The sequence below is a fragment of the Leptidea sinapis genome, chromosome 44 (genome assembly GCF_905404315.1).
Source record: "Leptidea sinapis chromosome 44, ilLepSina1.1, whole genome shotgun sequence".
Lineage (NCBI taxonomy): Eukaryota > Metazoa > Arthropoda > Insecta > Lepidoptera > Pieridae > Leptidea > Leptidea sinapis.
Window position 1 is genome coordinate 5,599,049 of NC_066308.1, and position 17,281 is coordinate 5,616,329.

The window sequence follows — 17,281 nt, forward strand, 5'->3', positions numbered from 1 at the left end:
TTATCTGCATAACGATTCAGTGCCGTTTAGGATTCTTGATCGAACCCAACTTTCAAACGTCATTGCAATTGTGCCCGACACTTTGAGAGATAAGATTTTAAGTTTCATTAGCCCAATATTTCACTAGCTACGGCGCCCTTCACACCGAAAAACAATAATGCTTGCACATTACTGCTTCACATCAGAAGAAGTTTTTCGCCCCTACACAACGCATCAGATGTTGACTCGCTTACTTTTTTCATTTTACGGCATTTTCATTCTTACGGCTACGTCAGGCAACGCTAACCAAAATTTTACCTAAATCAAATGTTAAAATTCATGGTCTTCGTTTTATTTAAAAAAAAGTCTTATGATGAAGCCTTACAATCGATAGGATATTTTTTTCGAAGGTACAGGGTATTTTTCTCGTGTAGCGGGTTCGATTCCCGGTTCAATCAGGCAATTATTCAAAAATCTATGATAGCAGTATAAATTATTCTTTTAAATTAAAATAACGTTTTCCTTCAATATAATTTTACAACTACAACACTTAAGGTACTTTCCCTCCATGGCATAGGTGTGGGACGCCCTGTATATTTTTAGGCTGACAATATTTCATATTTAAGAGATATCTACAAGCTGTTCTTCTGGAGTTGAGGACTGTTGATATTATTTAAAATATATATTCATCATAATAATTATCACATAGGTAGTTCAGTATAATTGTAACACAAATAAAATTATAAATGAATAAAAGAGTTAGGTAGGATTATCTCTCATTTATTGTCCTGTGACCTGTCATTATTTCTTTTGATAGATCTGATATTGCAAGTAAACTTTTAAGATAGTTTTGACTATCGCGACAAACTAAGCTAATAAGTATCCATTCTACACTGAACTCTGATCGCAGTCGCACGTCCTACATGCACGGCGTCTAACTGCCGAATACATAATATTACCGAATGCCGAATGCTCTATATAAACTTTCGTTTGATTTTCAATAAACTAGAAAAAAAGGAGAAACATAATTTATAGTGTAAATTAAGTACATAAGAATATTAAGTTTATGATTATTTTGAAGATAAAATTATCTATAAAATAATTTAAACCAGAAAATATTAAAAAATATCGACCATCGATAAGTATCTACATTTCAAACTATCGATATATTATTATCCAAAACATATTAATAATAAATATCGATATTTCTAAATAATACTTTCGATATTTTATCAACAGTCCTATTTTCGACATGGATTAGCGTAAAGTAGACTTATAGATCTCAAAAATAAATCCTACGTCCTTGCAAATACACTTTTCAAAACAATTAGTCATTTTATTAGTATGATTCATTCACGAACCTAATAATTGTTTATCTATGGTGTCTTCGGTCTTGCTTTCTGACGGTGAATAGTCTAGTGGTTAAATTCTCTTCGGTTGAACCAGTGGCGCCGTTTTTTAATTTTGATGTTGTTTACTTGACAATTTATTGATCTAACATATGAATATGAAATTAATTACCAAAGTTTTATAATAAATAATTGAATTACATAAGTATGTCTTACATTAATTTATATTTAAGTGCTGAACGGCATGGAAAGGATACTGGTGAAGACACGATATTGGATTTATCATCACACCAATTGGAGTCCGTTCCAGATATTACTATCAAATACTTGCATGTAGGTCATTGCTATTACGATTTTAACTATACTTAATTGAGAATATTATTTGGTAATTATTAAAATATTTCAGGTATTATATTTACAAGATAACAAAATAGAAGAATTGCCCAACGATTTTTTTCCAACTCTTCCTTATTTAACATGGCTTGATTTACGTAATAATCGACTCATGGAAATCCCAAAATCTGTTAGAAATCATCAAAATTTGACACATTTATTATTACAAAATAACTTATTACAAGAAATACCAAACGAGCTGGGGTCTTTAGGTACATTAAAAGTGCTCCAACTGAACGGAAACCCTTTAAGTTATCCGCCAAAAGATATTGTAAGCGGGGGAACAAGTAAGATTGTTAGATTTCTCAATAATAAACTTATTGAAAGTGAGTTATTACGATCGACATCCGCTGTTTCTGATAAAACTTGCGATACAACGAACGAAACTAATAACTATGAAATATATGGAGCCGAAGCTCGAAGCTATAATTCCGTATTGGATATTAATGATATGGATAAGATTACGAAAACTTTATCTGTCAGATTTAGTGAGAAAGATGACGATTCGGAGGAAGAATATTATGGAAAGAATAAGGGGAAGTGTCCCAAGCTAGCGAGAAGTAGATACAAGACTCTGTCACCTCACTGCCAGAGTGCAAAATACGTGAAGCCCATTGTGACCGGTAGTAAGGCCGCGCGGGACGGAGAGATTATTGAGAAGTGTGTTAGTGATCTGGCCGTGAGAAAACGTAAAGAATTTATGGCGAAAACGGAGAAGATACTTCAGAGTAGAAAGTAAGTTTATCATTATCAGCCGGAAGATGTCCACTGCTGGACAAATGCCTCCCGCAAAGATTTCCACTACGATCGGTCCTGCGCTTCCCTCATCCAACATATTCCGGCGATCTTGACCAGATCGTCGGTCCATCTAGTGGGGGCCTACCAACACTGCGTCTTCCGGTACGTGGTCGCCATTCGAGGACTTTACTGCCCCAACGGCCATCTGTCCGTCGAACTATGTGCCCTGCCCACTGCCACTTCAGTTTTTCGTAAATATAAGGGATTAAAGTACCTATATGAAATTACCGTTTTGTACTAAAGTCCATAGTTTCTCAACCTTATTTTGCCCACCGCCCATTTTGAGAATATGTTTTTTTTCTAGAGCCCCCCCATCTTAATTTTACTTACCATCTGTCGCGAATTTAAAACAGCTATTGCCATGATTATATTTAAACGTAAGATATTATATTATATTATATAGTATTATTTTATATTATTAGTCTCAAACGCCCACAAGGGGGCGTTATCGCCCACGTTGAGAACCTAGATACTAAACGATTCAAACATTGTTTTATATGGTAAAATATATATTTAATCGAAGCATCGTCGTCTATACATTTCTGCCATCTCAAGGGAAGGTCACATTGCAGTATCACTCTTGGTGTCACACCTGGACTCATTAAATCTGTGAAGGCATTCTTGTTCAATTCGCGAAATAATACATACCTATAGTATCTATCCTATAGTATCGCTGGACCCAGGACTAGTGTGGAGGATGTTGAAGGGCTTCTAAACATATTTTCTGTAGTCTTATAACCGTTTCTCTGGCTGCGTGAGCTCTTGTGTTATTACGGATAATGGTGAAGATCGCTTGACGAGTTGGCTATTTCTGCCTGTTTCGCCATCATTGTTCTAACTTCAGTACAATAGACTTAAGCTGTTATTGCTTGATCAGATCTGAGAAAGATGTAGTGAATAACACCATTTTTTTATGAAAATAAAGGTACGAGACGAGCAGTAGGACGTTCAGCTGATGTTAACTGATACGCCCTGCCAATACACTGCCGCTCAGGATTCTTGAAAAACCTATAAATTCTGAGCGCTTGAACACCACAATTGCGCTTGTCACCTTGAGACAAAAGATGTTAAGTCTCATTTGCACAGTAATTTAACTAGCTACGGCGCCCTTCAGACCGAAACACTATTCACATATCACTGCTTGACGGCAGAAATCCTATAGAAAGGAGCCTCCAAACTCAAATTCAAATTGAAATATTTTTATTCAAAATAGGATTTATAATCACTTATTGAACGTCAAAATCTACCACCCGTGACTGCCTCAGACCTGAGAAGAATGGGCGCAAGAAACTCAACGGGCTTTTTTTTTTATATAAAATATGGATTACAATGTAATATCATACAATAAACATTAATAATTAAAGAGCCTGAGGGTGTTCGCTTTAATCACAGTCCGTGGTATCATTAAGAAAATCGTTTATGCTTTAATAACCTTTCCCACACAAACGTTTTTTAACAATTCTTTTAAATTTCGTAACACATTTGTTTTGTACATTTTCTGGGATCATATTGTAGAAGCATATACATCGCCCAACAAAAGACTTACTAACTCGACCCAACCGAGTAGTAGGCATAACAAGTTTATGTTTGTTCCTCGTGTTAACATTATGAATGTCAGTTTCTAGAAAATTCCTCAATGTGCTTATGAACATACAAAACATTATCAAAAATGTATTGAGAAGCAACAGTCAAAATGTTTATTTCTTTAAATTTTTCTCGTAATTTCCTCCCACTGGTGGTCCCCATGCAGTGACCACTAAACATTCCTCCAGACATCCCTTTTCTATAGGTTTTCCTCGGGGCGTTATTGTGGCTTTTAACTCGTGAATGTTCGCTTACGATTATCATTTAACATACACTTTATAATACGTCATAATTCCCCCCAAAGTGTCTTAGTATCTGGCCCGCTTCAACATTGCAAGGCAAAGTTCAAAGTTATATTATTTGATGCAAGTGTGTCACTGTTGTGGGTGTGCCCACATCAAATCATGCTTTTGAATAAAACACTTTTAAAGTATTAAATCGCTTGTAATTGTAACTGTGTTTTTACATTAGATTTTTGCCTAAAAATCAAATTTTTATTTTTGTTAATCCAACGTTTCAAGACCTTTCCAGATCTAGTTTTCAGGGGGACTGAAATCGTGTCTGAAACTGTCCCTCTGAAAACGAAAATATAATGAAATAAATAATAGTTAAAAAAAACTAAAAACACGCTTTATATAAAATTCGTAGAAGAATTATTATTTTAATAATATCTTAAAAAGCACCCCACGCTTTTTTTGCAATAAAATATATTTTTTTTACACTATTTTCTATTTAAATTTATTTTCTATTTTTTAGTTGAATTAGTGTAATGTCATCGGTCCTCGACAAATCTACAAAGTTTGAACGAAATCTAGCCGTTTAAAGTGGGTCAAAATCGCGCCCAAAGAAGTCTGGTACAAACATACAGGTGAAGCTAATATAAAGCGTATAAAAACACAGTTACAATTACACGCGTCTTAATTCTTTAAAAGTGTTTTATTTAAATGTGTAACACTCGCATTAATGAAAGAAAATACTATCATACCATACTGTCTTGACAGTTTGATACGATTTGGCTTCTACCATCGCATTTAATTTACCATTCTTTACCTAATAGTACAAAATTTTCTCGTATTTTAATACGACATGGATACCTTCAAAAATAGCGTGTTTACCTTTCTGTAAGGCCGTTAACACCCCTGTGATTCCTCTGGTGTTGCAAGAGAATGTGGGCGGCGGTGATCACTTAAAAGAAAGGTAATGTATCTTTTTAAATTCCATCATAAATTGCCTGTTTATAGAAACCTGGAAGGTCTTCGTAAATGGCGCACAAATTACCGCAACCACCAGCTTCTCGGTGGCGAGCGGTCATACAAAATGGACCGAAGTACCATCCCGTTCGACACCAACCCGGATTACATGACTTTCCTGACCCGAGAGGACATCGAGAAGGACCTCCCGGACAAGTACAAGAAGAAGCTGGTGAAGAGATGCAGACCGAGCGTTGCCAGGAAGAGCAACGAGGGAGTGCACCTGGCGATGAAGATCAAGCAGTTGTTTGAGAATCTGGAAGCTCTGGATGTCGACAAGAAGGGAATGACGCCACGTACGGAACAGAGGCTCCTACTCAACGAGATACAGAAGGTAATTATGGGCTTCGGATTAATTAAAAAAAGGGAATTATTATGGTGGCCTCTTTGTTCAGTGGCTTTTTGGTTCTGTTATATTATTTTGTTAGTACACTAATAATATTTCAGATGTGTACTTATTGCAGTTTACGAGAAACAGCACGTTGACAGGCAGACGGACGGATTAATAATATATTTAAATAGATAGTAGATCTACAAACAAGGCTCTCATAACAGCTTATGCCTAGCTCGCTTGAATGTCAATCAAGTTGTATTTTTAAAATGTTCACATAATACCTTTATTTATTTACAGTCTGTAGGAATATTTTTTTAAAATATATTCTATTACGATCGCAAAGATTCGAATAGTGGGTATTTTTATTTCTTCAAAATAACTCTTTATCCTAAGAAAAAGAGTTTTAAATTTAAAGGTTAAATAGTCGTGCAAACAGGGAGCCGCCATGTTCGTGACGTCATAATAACACAAAGAAACATCAAATGAGCGGCGCAATCCTTATTGATTTTTCTAAAAATAAAAATGACTTTTCATAGTCCGTATCGTTGGTGTGTTGCTGAAAATTTAAATTGTTTCTGCTATAGTGACGTCACAAAATGGTGGTCGGCGTTTTCGGTCACGTGACATACAGGTTTTTGTTTGAAATATATGGAAAATATAAATAATTCTCAAGTTTTTATAGTAAATTAGTTTTGAATTCGTATTTCTAATGGCAAAAAAATATTTCAACAAAAAAACAACCGACTTCAAAAACACTATTCGAAAACAATAGATATTATGCACTAAAAAGTATAAAAATAATTGCGTATTTTTATATAATCTAATTCTAGCTATGATTATTGTTATTTTTGGAATCGAAGAATCATCGAAATCAGTTGGCGCGATATTGAGTTATTCGTTAATTTATCATCCACTTTGCTATACGTATGTATAGCAAATTTAAGACTTTTATGGTTTTCTCATGGATGCCAAATCAGATCTGGACCAAATTACAATGGGACCACACGGGTAGCACCAGCTTTCAAATAAAAAAAATAATTATCGAAATCGGTTCTCCCAGTCGAAAGTTTTGACGTAACAAATATAAATACCGACTAATTGAGATCCTCCTCCTTTTTTGATGTTGGTTAAAAACACTATAAATAACATACTTTCATCATTTAGTTTTGATGAAACTGACCTATTGATGCATCTACATAATATATACTGTATTATCTGCATTTGTTTATATTTTAATTTTTTCACGGATGCATATAAAAAAATGATGAATCTGTAATGATTATATTTATTTTAAACTAATTTTTGAAAAAAAAATGTCAATTTCTTGTCTGCTACATATTGTTATAAGTTTTATTTATACCTACAGATCAAGTTAAGTGTGTTTAAGTTTTATTGTATAGTTACACTAATTCCTTATTAAGGCGACACTAAATGCCAGCGACCTTAAGCGATATGAATTCACGGCTGCCGACCCGCCATCTATGTAACAAAGCCAATATTTTCAAAATTCTTGCATGGAAAACAGTTTATATGCTTACAATCCTCGTTATTCACTACTAATCTGAATAAATGAACCTACACAAAAAAGTACAAGCTATAAGAATAACTTTTCTGAGAGAAGTACCAAAAAAATGTGTCACGCCATGCCAAAAAACTTGTTTAACTTCAAAGAAAAGTAGTAGTTCAAAAAGGCTCGGCAGTGTTAACTATAACCAACAGCAAGCATTAGCAACCTACAAATAAGACTTAAGGATATGTGTAACAGGATTAAGTAGTGTTCATAGCTCGAAATGCTATACTTTCACCACAAAACTAGTAAAAAAACACCATGTTTGCGTGTTTTCTGCTTTCTCTTCGCCTTAAATAAGACGTTATTTTGCCGAATTTCATGACTAATTGAAATGATCACAGCACGTTGAAAATTACTGCAGTCGCATTTTTTGATGAATACCTTCTCTTAAAGAATCATTGAGAGCAAAATTCAAAGAAATTACCATCTTGACTGTTGCTTCTCAATATATTCTTGATAATGTAATGTATGTTCATAGGGCACATAAGTGAATTTGCTAGAAACTGTCATAACCAAAATGTGAACAGCAGGAACAGACATAAACTTATAATGCCCACTACTCGGGTAAATCGAGTTAGTATCTAAGTCTTTTATTGGGTGATGTCTCTATATGGTTCGACAATATGATTCCAGAAAATGTACAAAACAAATGTGTTAACTACGAATTTTAAAAGAATTGTTAAAAATTCTTTGTGTGTGAAAGGTTACTATAGCATAAACTATTTTCTTAATGATACCAAAGACTGGGAATGAAGCGATATAAATTATAAATGTTTATTGTACGATATTACATTGTGATCCATATTTTTATAAAAAACGGCCCCCTGAGTTTCTTGCGTCCGTTCTTCTCTGGTCTGAGGCAGTCTATTTTGAAAAGTTTGGTAGTTTTTGACTTTCAATAATGACACATCCTATTATGAATAAAATTATTTGATTTTGTTTCAGATAACGGAAATAAAACAAAAGCTAATGGAGCTGACACTGACAAACTCTAGAACAGTTCCAGCAGATTAACTTATAAATTATGATTGAGTCAAATAAAATTATTTATTTAAAGTAACTTAAATTTAATTAGAAAACCACCTTTGTCGGGAAATTTAATCTATTTTGAAGTTATACTTCTTTTGGCGCCTTATGACAAAAATATGAGAGTGTAATTTTAGGAAGCGCGCGCATCAGTGTAACACAAAAGTAACAGGGTGAAGTTGGTTCCTAAAATTTTCTGACGTTTGCGACATTCGTTATTTTTTTTGGTTTCCTCGTCCATTATAAGAATTTAGGATAGGCAAAGGTTTCAAGCCCGTACAGCCGTATTCGTTATTTAATAATTAATTGTCAAAGCCATCGTTGCAAGATTTTCACAATATTGTTCATTCTATAAACGTAGAATAACACGAGGAATAAATAGTTTTAAGGATTTTTGCTTTGTTAGGCCAAAGAAGTATAACTTCTTGCGTGCATACATAAGTAAACACACACTTTTTTTTAAATTTTAATTTAGGCTATAGTAAGGTACTTCAACATCTGCCATTTATATTCTGGGATTCCACCTGTTGCTTCTTTGGACAGCCCTAGGAGTCATGCCTAGTATTGGAATGTGGAGAGATTGCCAGTACTAGTCACCTGGCAAGAAGACAAATATACTATGTATTTGGTGAGTATTGCATGATATGTACATTAGGATTATTTTATTGTTGTTTGCTGAGTTCTCGTAACAGGTTTCGTCATGCTCGCTTAAATGTCACTGCTTGTGGCGGCGACATGGGACGAGTCGTCCCCTACCCTAAAATATGGTTAAAGGAGGCGATGGCTGGCTCATGCGTCATGCTCGTGAACGGGCGCTGCTTGTGGTGGCAGGATGATCCTGTTGCCGGGAACTCGGTTTCAGATTCTTAAAAGTTATTGTGTGTATATATATGGATATATACATATTTATTTATTTATAATCGCTTATAAAATGCTCACAGAATACCTTTATTTATTTATTTATGGTGTATGTGGATGATGCAGCTACTGTACTAATAACTTTTGTATTAATTTACATTACCTTTTTTGACTTACTCGTGTAAGACATTGACTATTTGACGTTTGAGTGTGCCTGTTGCATCATTTTACATTCTATATAATTTGAAATGATTTGTAAATCGCGATGTACTTAAATGTAAATCTTGATATAAAAGAGTGGCAATGAGTTTCTTGCTACTTCTTCTCATTAGCTCAACCCTTTGCGAAGTAGCGGTAGATTCAATAAGAAAAATATTTTATTTTTTTGACATTCATAAGTGTCATTTCCGTGACCGACATGAATAAACTGATTTGATTTACTATATTGACTTCGAATAAACTGTGTGTCATCAATAGAACCAGACAACATTTTCGAGGGCCCACAAACTGGCTCTCTATGAGGCTTAGTAGGAATTCCATCACCTACCTTCCAGTTTCTTTATGACAATAAGGGACGAGACGAGCAGGACGTTCAGCTCATGGTTATTTCAAGCCCTGCTCATTTCAATGCACTGCCGCTCAGGATTCTTGTAAATCCCAATAACTCCGAGCGGCACTACAATTGCCCTGGTCATCATGAGACCTGAGATGTTAACTCTCATTTGCCCAGTAATTTCACTAGCTACGACGCCCTTCAGACCGAAACACAATAGTGCTAACATATTACTGCTTCATAGCAGAAATTGGCGCGGATCTGGTACCCATAATCTAGCCGGCATCCTGTGCAAAGAAGCCTCCCACTTTTGAGCTGTTGCACTTTAATTTTTATGGGCAAGCGACTCACCCGATGGAAATCATAAGCCAACCGCCCATGGATATCCACAAGCGAGCCAAGTCACATACCATAGACTGAGTTTAGTCATGTTTTGGTTTGTAGCACTTAAGGGCATATATAAAAAATAGATTGAAACGTGTGGTTTAACCACGTGGTACCTGATAATCCTTCCATCCCACAAAACCATCCGTTAGCAATTTACGACCACGTGACATGACATTGTTTCAATTTTTGATATTTTTTTAAATTACTCAATAATAAAAGCAATAAATTTGATTTTTACTTCAAACATCCCATTGTTACTATTAATTCTATAGACAAGAGATTTTCACGAAAACGCCGCCAAAGTTGAGATTAAACTTAATGATTATAGGAAAACGAAACCACAACATCCATAAAAAATGTTTATTATTTTAGCACTTATACTACTACATACGGTCTCACAGTGAACAGTTCAATAGCAAAACCACACGAGAACAATCAAAGTCTAAACAATTTGTAATTCTTTAAAGTGATTATTACACAAATGATTTGAAATTAAATTTATGAACGAAGCGTTAGGTGCGAGCACTCTTCCACTGAGCCAACCGTTCGAGTGACGTCACGTTCATAAATCTTAATGTCTTCTTCAACTCTCAGGTTGTGGCTTCATCTACAGGATCTACTTTACAGATGATAACTCGAACGGAACGGTGGAAGGGCGCTCGAACGGAACGCGAGAGGTCGCGGGTTCGAGTCCCGCATCGTTCATATTATTTTTAAATTAATTTTCCTATGATCTAGATAAATCTATGGGTATTGCTAAATTCCTATTTTACGTTTTATACACAAATGTTCGTCTATTTAGTAAGATATTAATATTTGTATTGAAATTTTTTGTTTGATCTTTTCAGTCACAACCTTCTTTATCTCATAATTTCAACCACTATATTAGTTAAGTGAGCTTCAGAAATATACATTAAACTTTTTTTTAAATTTTGAAATATTCTAAAAGAACATGCAAACATACTACGATTTCCGCAAAAAACTCACCTACTATCCAACTCTCCTTAAAATATAAAATGATTTATTGATTTTACATATACTTCAAGGAGTCACTTAATATGGAAGATTCAAAATTATCATACAAAATACAGTCTTCTTAACGTTTATTTCTTACAAATTATAATGTTTATGATTCACTTTGAACCGATCAATCAGCCCACGAATCCTTTATTTTAAAGAAAGGGCACAATGTCGGGTGTTTGTCGTAAGAACGTTGACTGTAATAAACAATGTCGGCTGTCTTACTTACGTTTTACCTTACTAAAGGGAAGCTGCTAATGGAAAAACATGAATTATAAAATGGGGTGTCGCTTGAGATAAGAGTGATTTTATCGACAATTATAGGACATCACTATAATATGGGTAATACAACGTTATGTTGAAACTAACAAAAAGAAACTGGTTTATCAGTTTCAGATACTGGACACATTTATGAGAATAAAAAATGTTAATCCCACAATAATAGCAAATCATTAACGACTTTCAAATTGTGCTATGTGGCGTCGCTTCAAGTGTGTCGCGAAAGACTTTCGTTAGCTTTTCTCAATGCTATACTGTCTTCATAACTAAGAGTTTTTAATAAGTGCTACAACTAAAAATTTTCTATGGACCGTTTAATAAGATTTTCGGGGTTATACAACGCAGAAAGCCTTTCTAACATTTACAAGTAACTTGTACATTCACCTATGTCTCTTCATGTTGAGAACGGCATATGAGAAAGCTGGATTATCATTCTATCTAATATTGGCAGTAACCTGGTACACAATTACACTTTCTAAGCACAAATATTTACAATCAAGAAATTACTAATAAAATGAAACTAAACCTTATGTAATAAGCAAAAATCTTATGTAATTTTAAATCTAATACATACATGACAAGTATTGCTATGTAATATGTATATATTTTCCTAAATTTAACAAATGTTAGTTATTATATATTAAATATTGAGTCTGACGGAAACAAAGACATATTGTGATAACTAGCGATAAAATAAATAATATTAGCCACTTTATATATGAGATATTCGATGCACCGTTTGTGATGTTCTGTTAAGTTATAGATTTCTCTAAATTATTTTTACTAAACATTAATTCCAATACACAAATAAAATTTGAAAACAAAAGCGAGTGCACTTCCAACTGTGCCAGCCGTTTCGAGTCATTGATAAAATCTTGTATGCTCTGTTGAACTCTCAGGTTGTGGCTTCATCTACAGGATCTACTTTACAGTTGATAACCCTAATATTTGCATATTAGGAACTTGACTTGTCGCTCTTGCAAATCTAAATAATTTTTGTTATGTTTGTTTTTAAACTTTTATAATCGCGGAACTTCAACATTGTAATTACTATGACGGGTACTCACGATATATATTTGATGCCGATATTCCGCCGTGACCACGATTCATGCAATTGGATCGAAATATCGGAATCAAATATATAAAATTACAGATACCCGTACCCGTCATAATAATTACAATTTATTATGTTTTTAAAGTGATAACCCTTACTTCTAGGATTTATACACAAATAAAATTTGAAAACAAAATTATGGTGATCATTAAACCTATTTCTGCTATTTCTATTTATTATTCAGAGAAATTATAAATAAAACATCGCATACGACTCGATTAAAAATACATTCAATAAAATGAAATGGATATTTTTAACAAAATACATACATATCCATTTAAATAATTAATTTCGATGATGTAGCAATGTTTCGAAAAGACTAGATATTATATTTTAATAATTTTAATGACATACAATAAATTCTATTGTAATCATACAAAATTTACGTTATTTTATGAATTTGCTACACCATGACATGTAAAAACCTTCACTACCCTTATATCTAAATAGGTACTAATATGAAATGTACTATTTATATCAATTCAATGTACAATGTAATTATAAATAAATAATGACATATAAGTTTCAATGGACAATGGATTGTTACAAATGACTAAAGTAACAAGATGCACCTAAATTTAGTAAAAATAAATATTCAAAATGATATCCACAAAAGTGACGTAATATAAGCCCATAATAACACATACATATTCCATCTTACACTTATAAGTAATATATTGGCGACAAACGAAAATTTAATTAAAAAAATTTATTCGATAAATCGAAATAAAACCATAATTTCATCCAAAATATATGTTCCAGTATTTTGTAATAGCAAACAAGCTACCTTCGATATTTACATTATTTTTAGATAGACTATGACAGCTGTGAAAACGTCGACAAAATTGAGTTTCGGACTAACCTCTTATTTTGAGCAATTCACGCACACTAAACTAGTATTCCTGGCCTGTTTTTATCGGTTGTCTAGCAACAAGAGACTCTATCTAAGATTCCAGCTTTAAGTCAGCTATGCCATAGTCTTCAGCGTCATTAGAATCACAGAACGATTGACAGAAGTAGACACAGCCGCTGTGACGTTTTATATAAAGTGTAAACTAACGTTAACTGTTACCGATCAACATTGAGCAGAATAGACTTACAATATAATAGCGTATAGAGTATAGACAAACAAAGCGCGCGACAGAGAAGAATATCTCAAACAGAGATATAGTACCTAATTCAATTCATTCAATTCGTAAGCAGTCACACACGCTTGGCAATAAATCGTCAGTATTTTGAATATTAAACCATTAGCTAACATACACACTGACAAATCAAAATTGGTCACGTTTTATCGGGCTTAGTCTATGACATTCAGTCAGTTAGTACGCCGTCTACAACGCCCCTGTAACATCCGACGGAAGTAGACACGGCCGCTGTGACGTCCTATCTAAACTAACATTAACAGTCACCGATCAACATTCAGTCAGTTAGTACGTCGTCTACGACGTCCCTGTAACATGCGACGGCAGTAGACACGGCCGCTGTGACGTCCAATCTAAGCTTATATTAACAGTCACCGATCAACATTCAGTTAGTACGTCGTCTACGACGTCCCTGTAACATGCGACGGAAGTAGACATGGCCGCTGTGACGTCTAATCTAAGCTTATATTAACAGTCACCGATCAACATTCAGTTAGTACGTCGTCTACGACGTCCCTGTAACATGCGACGGAAGTAGACACGGCCGCTGTGACGTCCAATCTAAGCTTATATTAACAGTCACCGATCAACATTCAGTTAGTACGTCGTCTACGACGTCCCTGTAACATGCGACGGAAGTAGACATGGCCGCTGTGACGTCTAATCTAAGCTTATATTAACAGTCACCGATCAACATTCAGTTAGTACGTCGTCTACGACGTCCCTGTAACATGCGACGGAAGTAGACACGGCCGCTGTGACGTCCAATCTAAGCTTATATTAACAGTCACCGATCAACATTCAGTTAGTACGTCGTCTAAGACGTCCCTGTAACATGCGACGGAAGTAGACACGGCCGCTGTGACGTCCAATCTAAACTAACATTAACAGTCACCGATCAACATTCAGTCAGTTAGTACGTCGTCTACGACGTCCCTGTAACATCCGACGGAAGTAGACACGGCCGCTGTGACGTCCTATCTAAACTAACATTAACAGTCACCGATCAACATTCAGTCAGTTAGTACGTCGTCTACGACGTCCCTGTAACATGCGACGGCAGTAGACACGGCCGCTGTGACGTCCAATCTAAGCTTATATTAACAGTCACCGATCAACATTCAGTTAGTACGTCGTCTACGACGTCCCTGTAACATGCGACGGAAGTAGACATGGCCGCTGTGACGTCTAATCTAAGCTTATATTAACAGTCACCGATCAACATTCAGTTAGTACGTCGTCTACGACGTCCCTGTAACATGCGACGGAAGTAGACACGGCCGCTGTGACGTCCAATCTAAGCTTATATTAACAGTCACCGATCAACATTCAGTTAGTACGTCGTCTACGACGTCCCTGTAACATGCGACGGAAGTAGACACGGCCGCTGTGACGTCCAATCTAAGCTTATATTAACAGTCACCGATCAACATTCAGTTAGTACGTCGTCTAAGACGTCCCTGTAACATGCGACGGAAGTAGACACGGCCGCTGTGACGTCCAATCTAAACTAACATTAACAGTCACCGATCAACATTCAGTCAGTTAGTACGTCGTCTACGACGTCCCTGTAACATCCGACGGAAGTAGACACGGCCGCTGTGACGTCCTATCTAAACTAACATTAACAGTCACCGATCAACATTCAGTCAGTTAGTACGTCGTCTACGACGTCCCTGTAACATCCGACGGAAGTAGACACGGCCGCTGTGACGTCCAATCTAAACTAACATTAACAGTCACCGATCAACATTCAGTCAGTTAGTACGTCGTCTACGACGTCCCTGTAACATCCGACGGAAGTAGACACGGCCGCTGTGACGTCCTATCTAAACTAACATTAACAGTCACCGATGAAATGTCCGTCAGGTGGTCCGTCCGTGGTGCCGCTAGAACGACCGTCCAAGGTAGACGCGGCCACCATCCCTGCACACTTCCACGAAGCCAAGCTTGTTGTAGAACTGCTGCAGATAATGGTCCGTCTCGTTGATACACGCGTGCACGCCATTCGCACCTGGATTGGTACAGTGTTCAGCAAAAAGTGTTGAAATGTATTTTCAATAAATTACAATGAGGGAGCACAGCGAAGTAATAGGGTCCGTTTTTCGTATGTTTTGAGTAACATTAAGGCCCGGTATCCACCAAAGCGGAGAGGAGAGGAGATGAGAGGAGATTAGTCGCGAAGCTGTCAGGTTATTTCCACCAAAGCAGGAGATGTGAGCTGTGAGAGCTTAAAATCAGTTAATTTATATTTATGTCGTTACAAAAGTAACATTTTAACTTGCACGAGGAAGAGGAATTAGAGGTTTAAGAAACACAATTGTGTTTCAAAATTAATTAATTCTTTAATAATTAAACTATCGAGGGAAACTTAGATTCTGGAAAGAAATCATATATAATATACGCGAGCTGGCGCCGTTTGATCGCTCGACGCGGCACAATTTTGTGCCGCGTTAGAAAAATGAGACATCTCCTCTCCTCTCCGCTTGATCCATTTCCAACGAAAGTAAGCGGAGATATGTGGAAATAACGAAATCTGATTAGTTATCAAAATACAGTCATCCGCTATGGTGGATACCGGGCCCTCGATGCGTTCGGCAACAATAGGCAGGCTCTCTGTAAGTTATGTTATTTATTTATATAAAGTAGACAGAACTTTAATTCTAGTTGAGTAATTGAGCTGAAACTTTTATTAAAAAAAAATGGGAAAAAGATGCTATTCTATTAATGGGCACTCAGAGGAAAAAAAAATATTTGAATGTACGCCTGCCTTTGTTGTTCATTGATACACCTAACGAGGTGCATGTGATAATTTAGTACTTCAATTTTGTTTAGTAACTATGTCGCATGTATAATAATAATGAAGCTTCATTTGATTCCACGCAAAAATAACAATGGTTTAATATTACTTCTTAGGTACTATCCCTGGTATGTTAACCCCTTTTTAACCGACTTCAAAAAGGAGGAGGTTATCAATTCGATCGGTATTTTTTTTTATGTATTTACACCGATTACTCTGAGATTTATGATCCGATTTACGTAATTCTTTTTTGTTAAAAAATAAAAAAAAAACTACGTTAAAAAAACCGACTTCAAAAACTTAAAAGTATCAAATAACTAAAAATTTAAATTAATACACCTCTTATGCAAACCTTTACCTTTAATATTAATAAAATACTATTATTTGTATGTGCTACATATTGATAGCTTTGAAGTCGGTGCCAAGCCAAATGTAATAAAGGTACCTAACGTCGCATGACTGAGCGGGATAGCTTCGTCTAGAACCAAGCGGACAGACACACGTGGCCAGACAACCTAAATGATAAAAGTAAGTTTATAATTTTAAGTTTTATTTTGTTTAGGGCTGGGCATTGACTTAAAATCTATCAATAGGCAGCACATATAAATAATAGTATTTTATTAATATTAAAGGTAAAAGTTTGCATAAGAGGTGTATTAAATTTAATTTTTTGTTATTTCATATTTTTCAGTTTTTGAAGTCGGTTTTTTTAAACGTTAGTGATTATTTTTGAAAAATCCTCCTACAAAGAATTCCATTTCGTTTAGGGTTTTTGCAGTCTCTATCCAACTTTGTTCCACCACCGCCACTATTTCATCTGTCCACCTACCACAAGGCCTGCT

General features: G+C 35.4%; 2 protein-coding genes across 7 annotated transcripts in view; one reads left to right on the forward strand and one right to left on the reverse strand.

The window, feature by feature from the left end:
* The first annotated feature begins 1,460 nt into the window (after positions 1-1,460).
* On the forward strand, positions 1,461-8,317 carry LOC126977272 (leucine-rich repeat-containing protein 27-like). The gene is made up of 4 exons (XM_050826026.1): positions 1,461-1,661; positions 1,735-2,456; positions 5,345-5,687; positions 8,203-8,317. Exons 1-4 carry the CDS (start codon positions 1,536-1,538, stop codon positions 8,269-8,271), a joined length of 1,260 nt encoding a protein of 419 aa, XP_050681983.1. The 5' UTR covers positions 1,461-1,535; the 3' UTR covers positions 8,272-8,317.
* A 2,110-nt stretch (positions 8,318-10,427) lies between these two features.
* The window catches only part of LOC126977224 (protein O-GlcNAcase), a 45,639-nt gene continuing 38,785 nt past the window's right edge, over positions 10,428-17,281 (reverse strand). For 2 of the 6 annotated variants that reach the window (XM_050825948.1, XM_050825947.1), the window contains exon 22: positions 10,428-15,653. In XM_050825948.1, coding sequence (XP_050681905.1) covers positions 15,529-15,653 — 125 coding nt within the window. In that variant the 3' untranslated portion in view covers positions 10,428-15,528. The remainder of the gene's footprint in view (positions 15,654-17,281) is intronic. The other 4 variants (XR_007732176.1, XR_007732175.1, XR_007732174.1 and 1 more) reach the window with 4 other exon arrangements.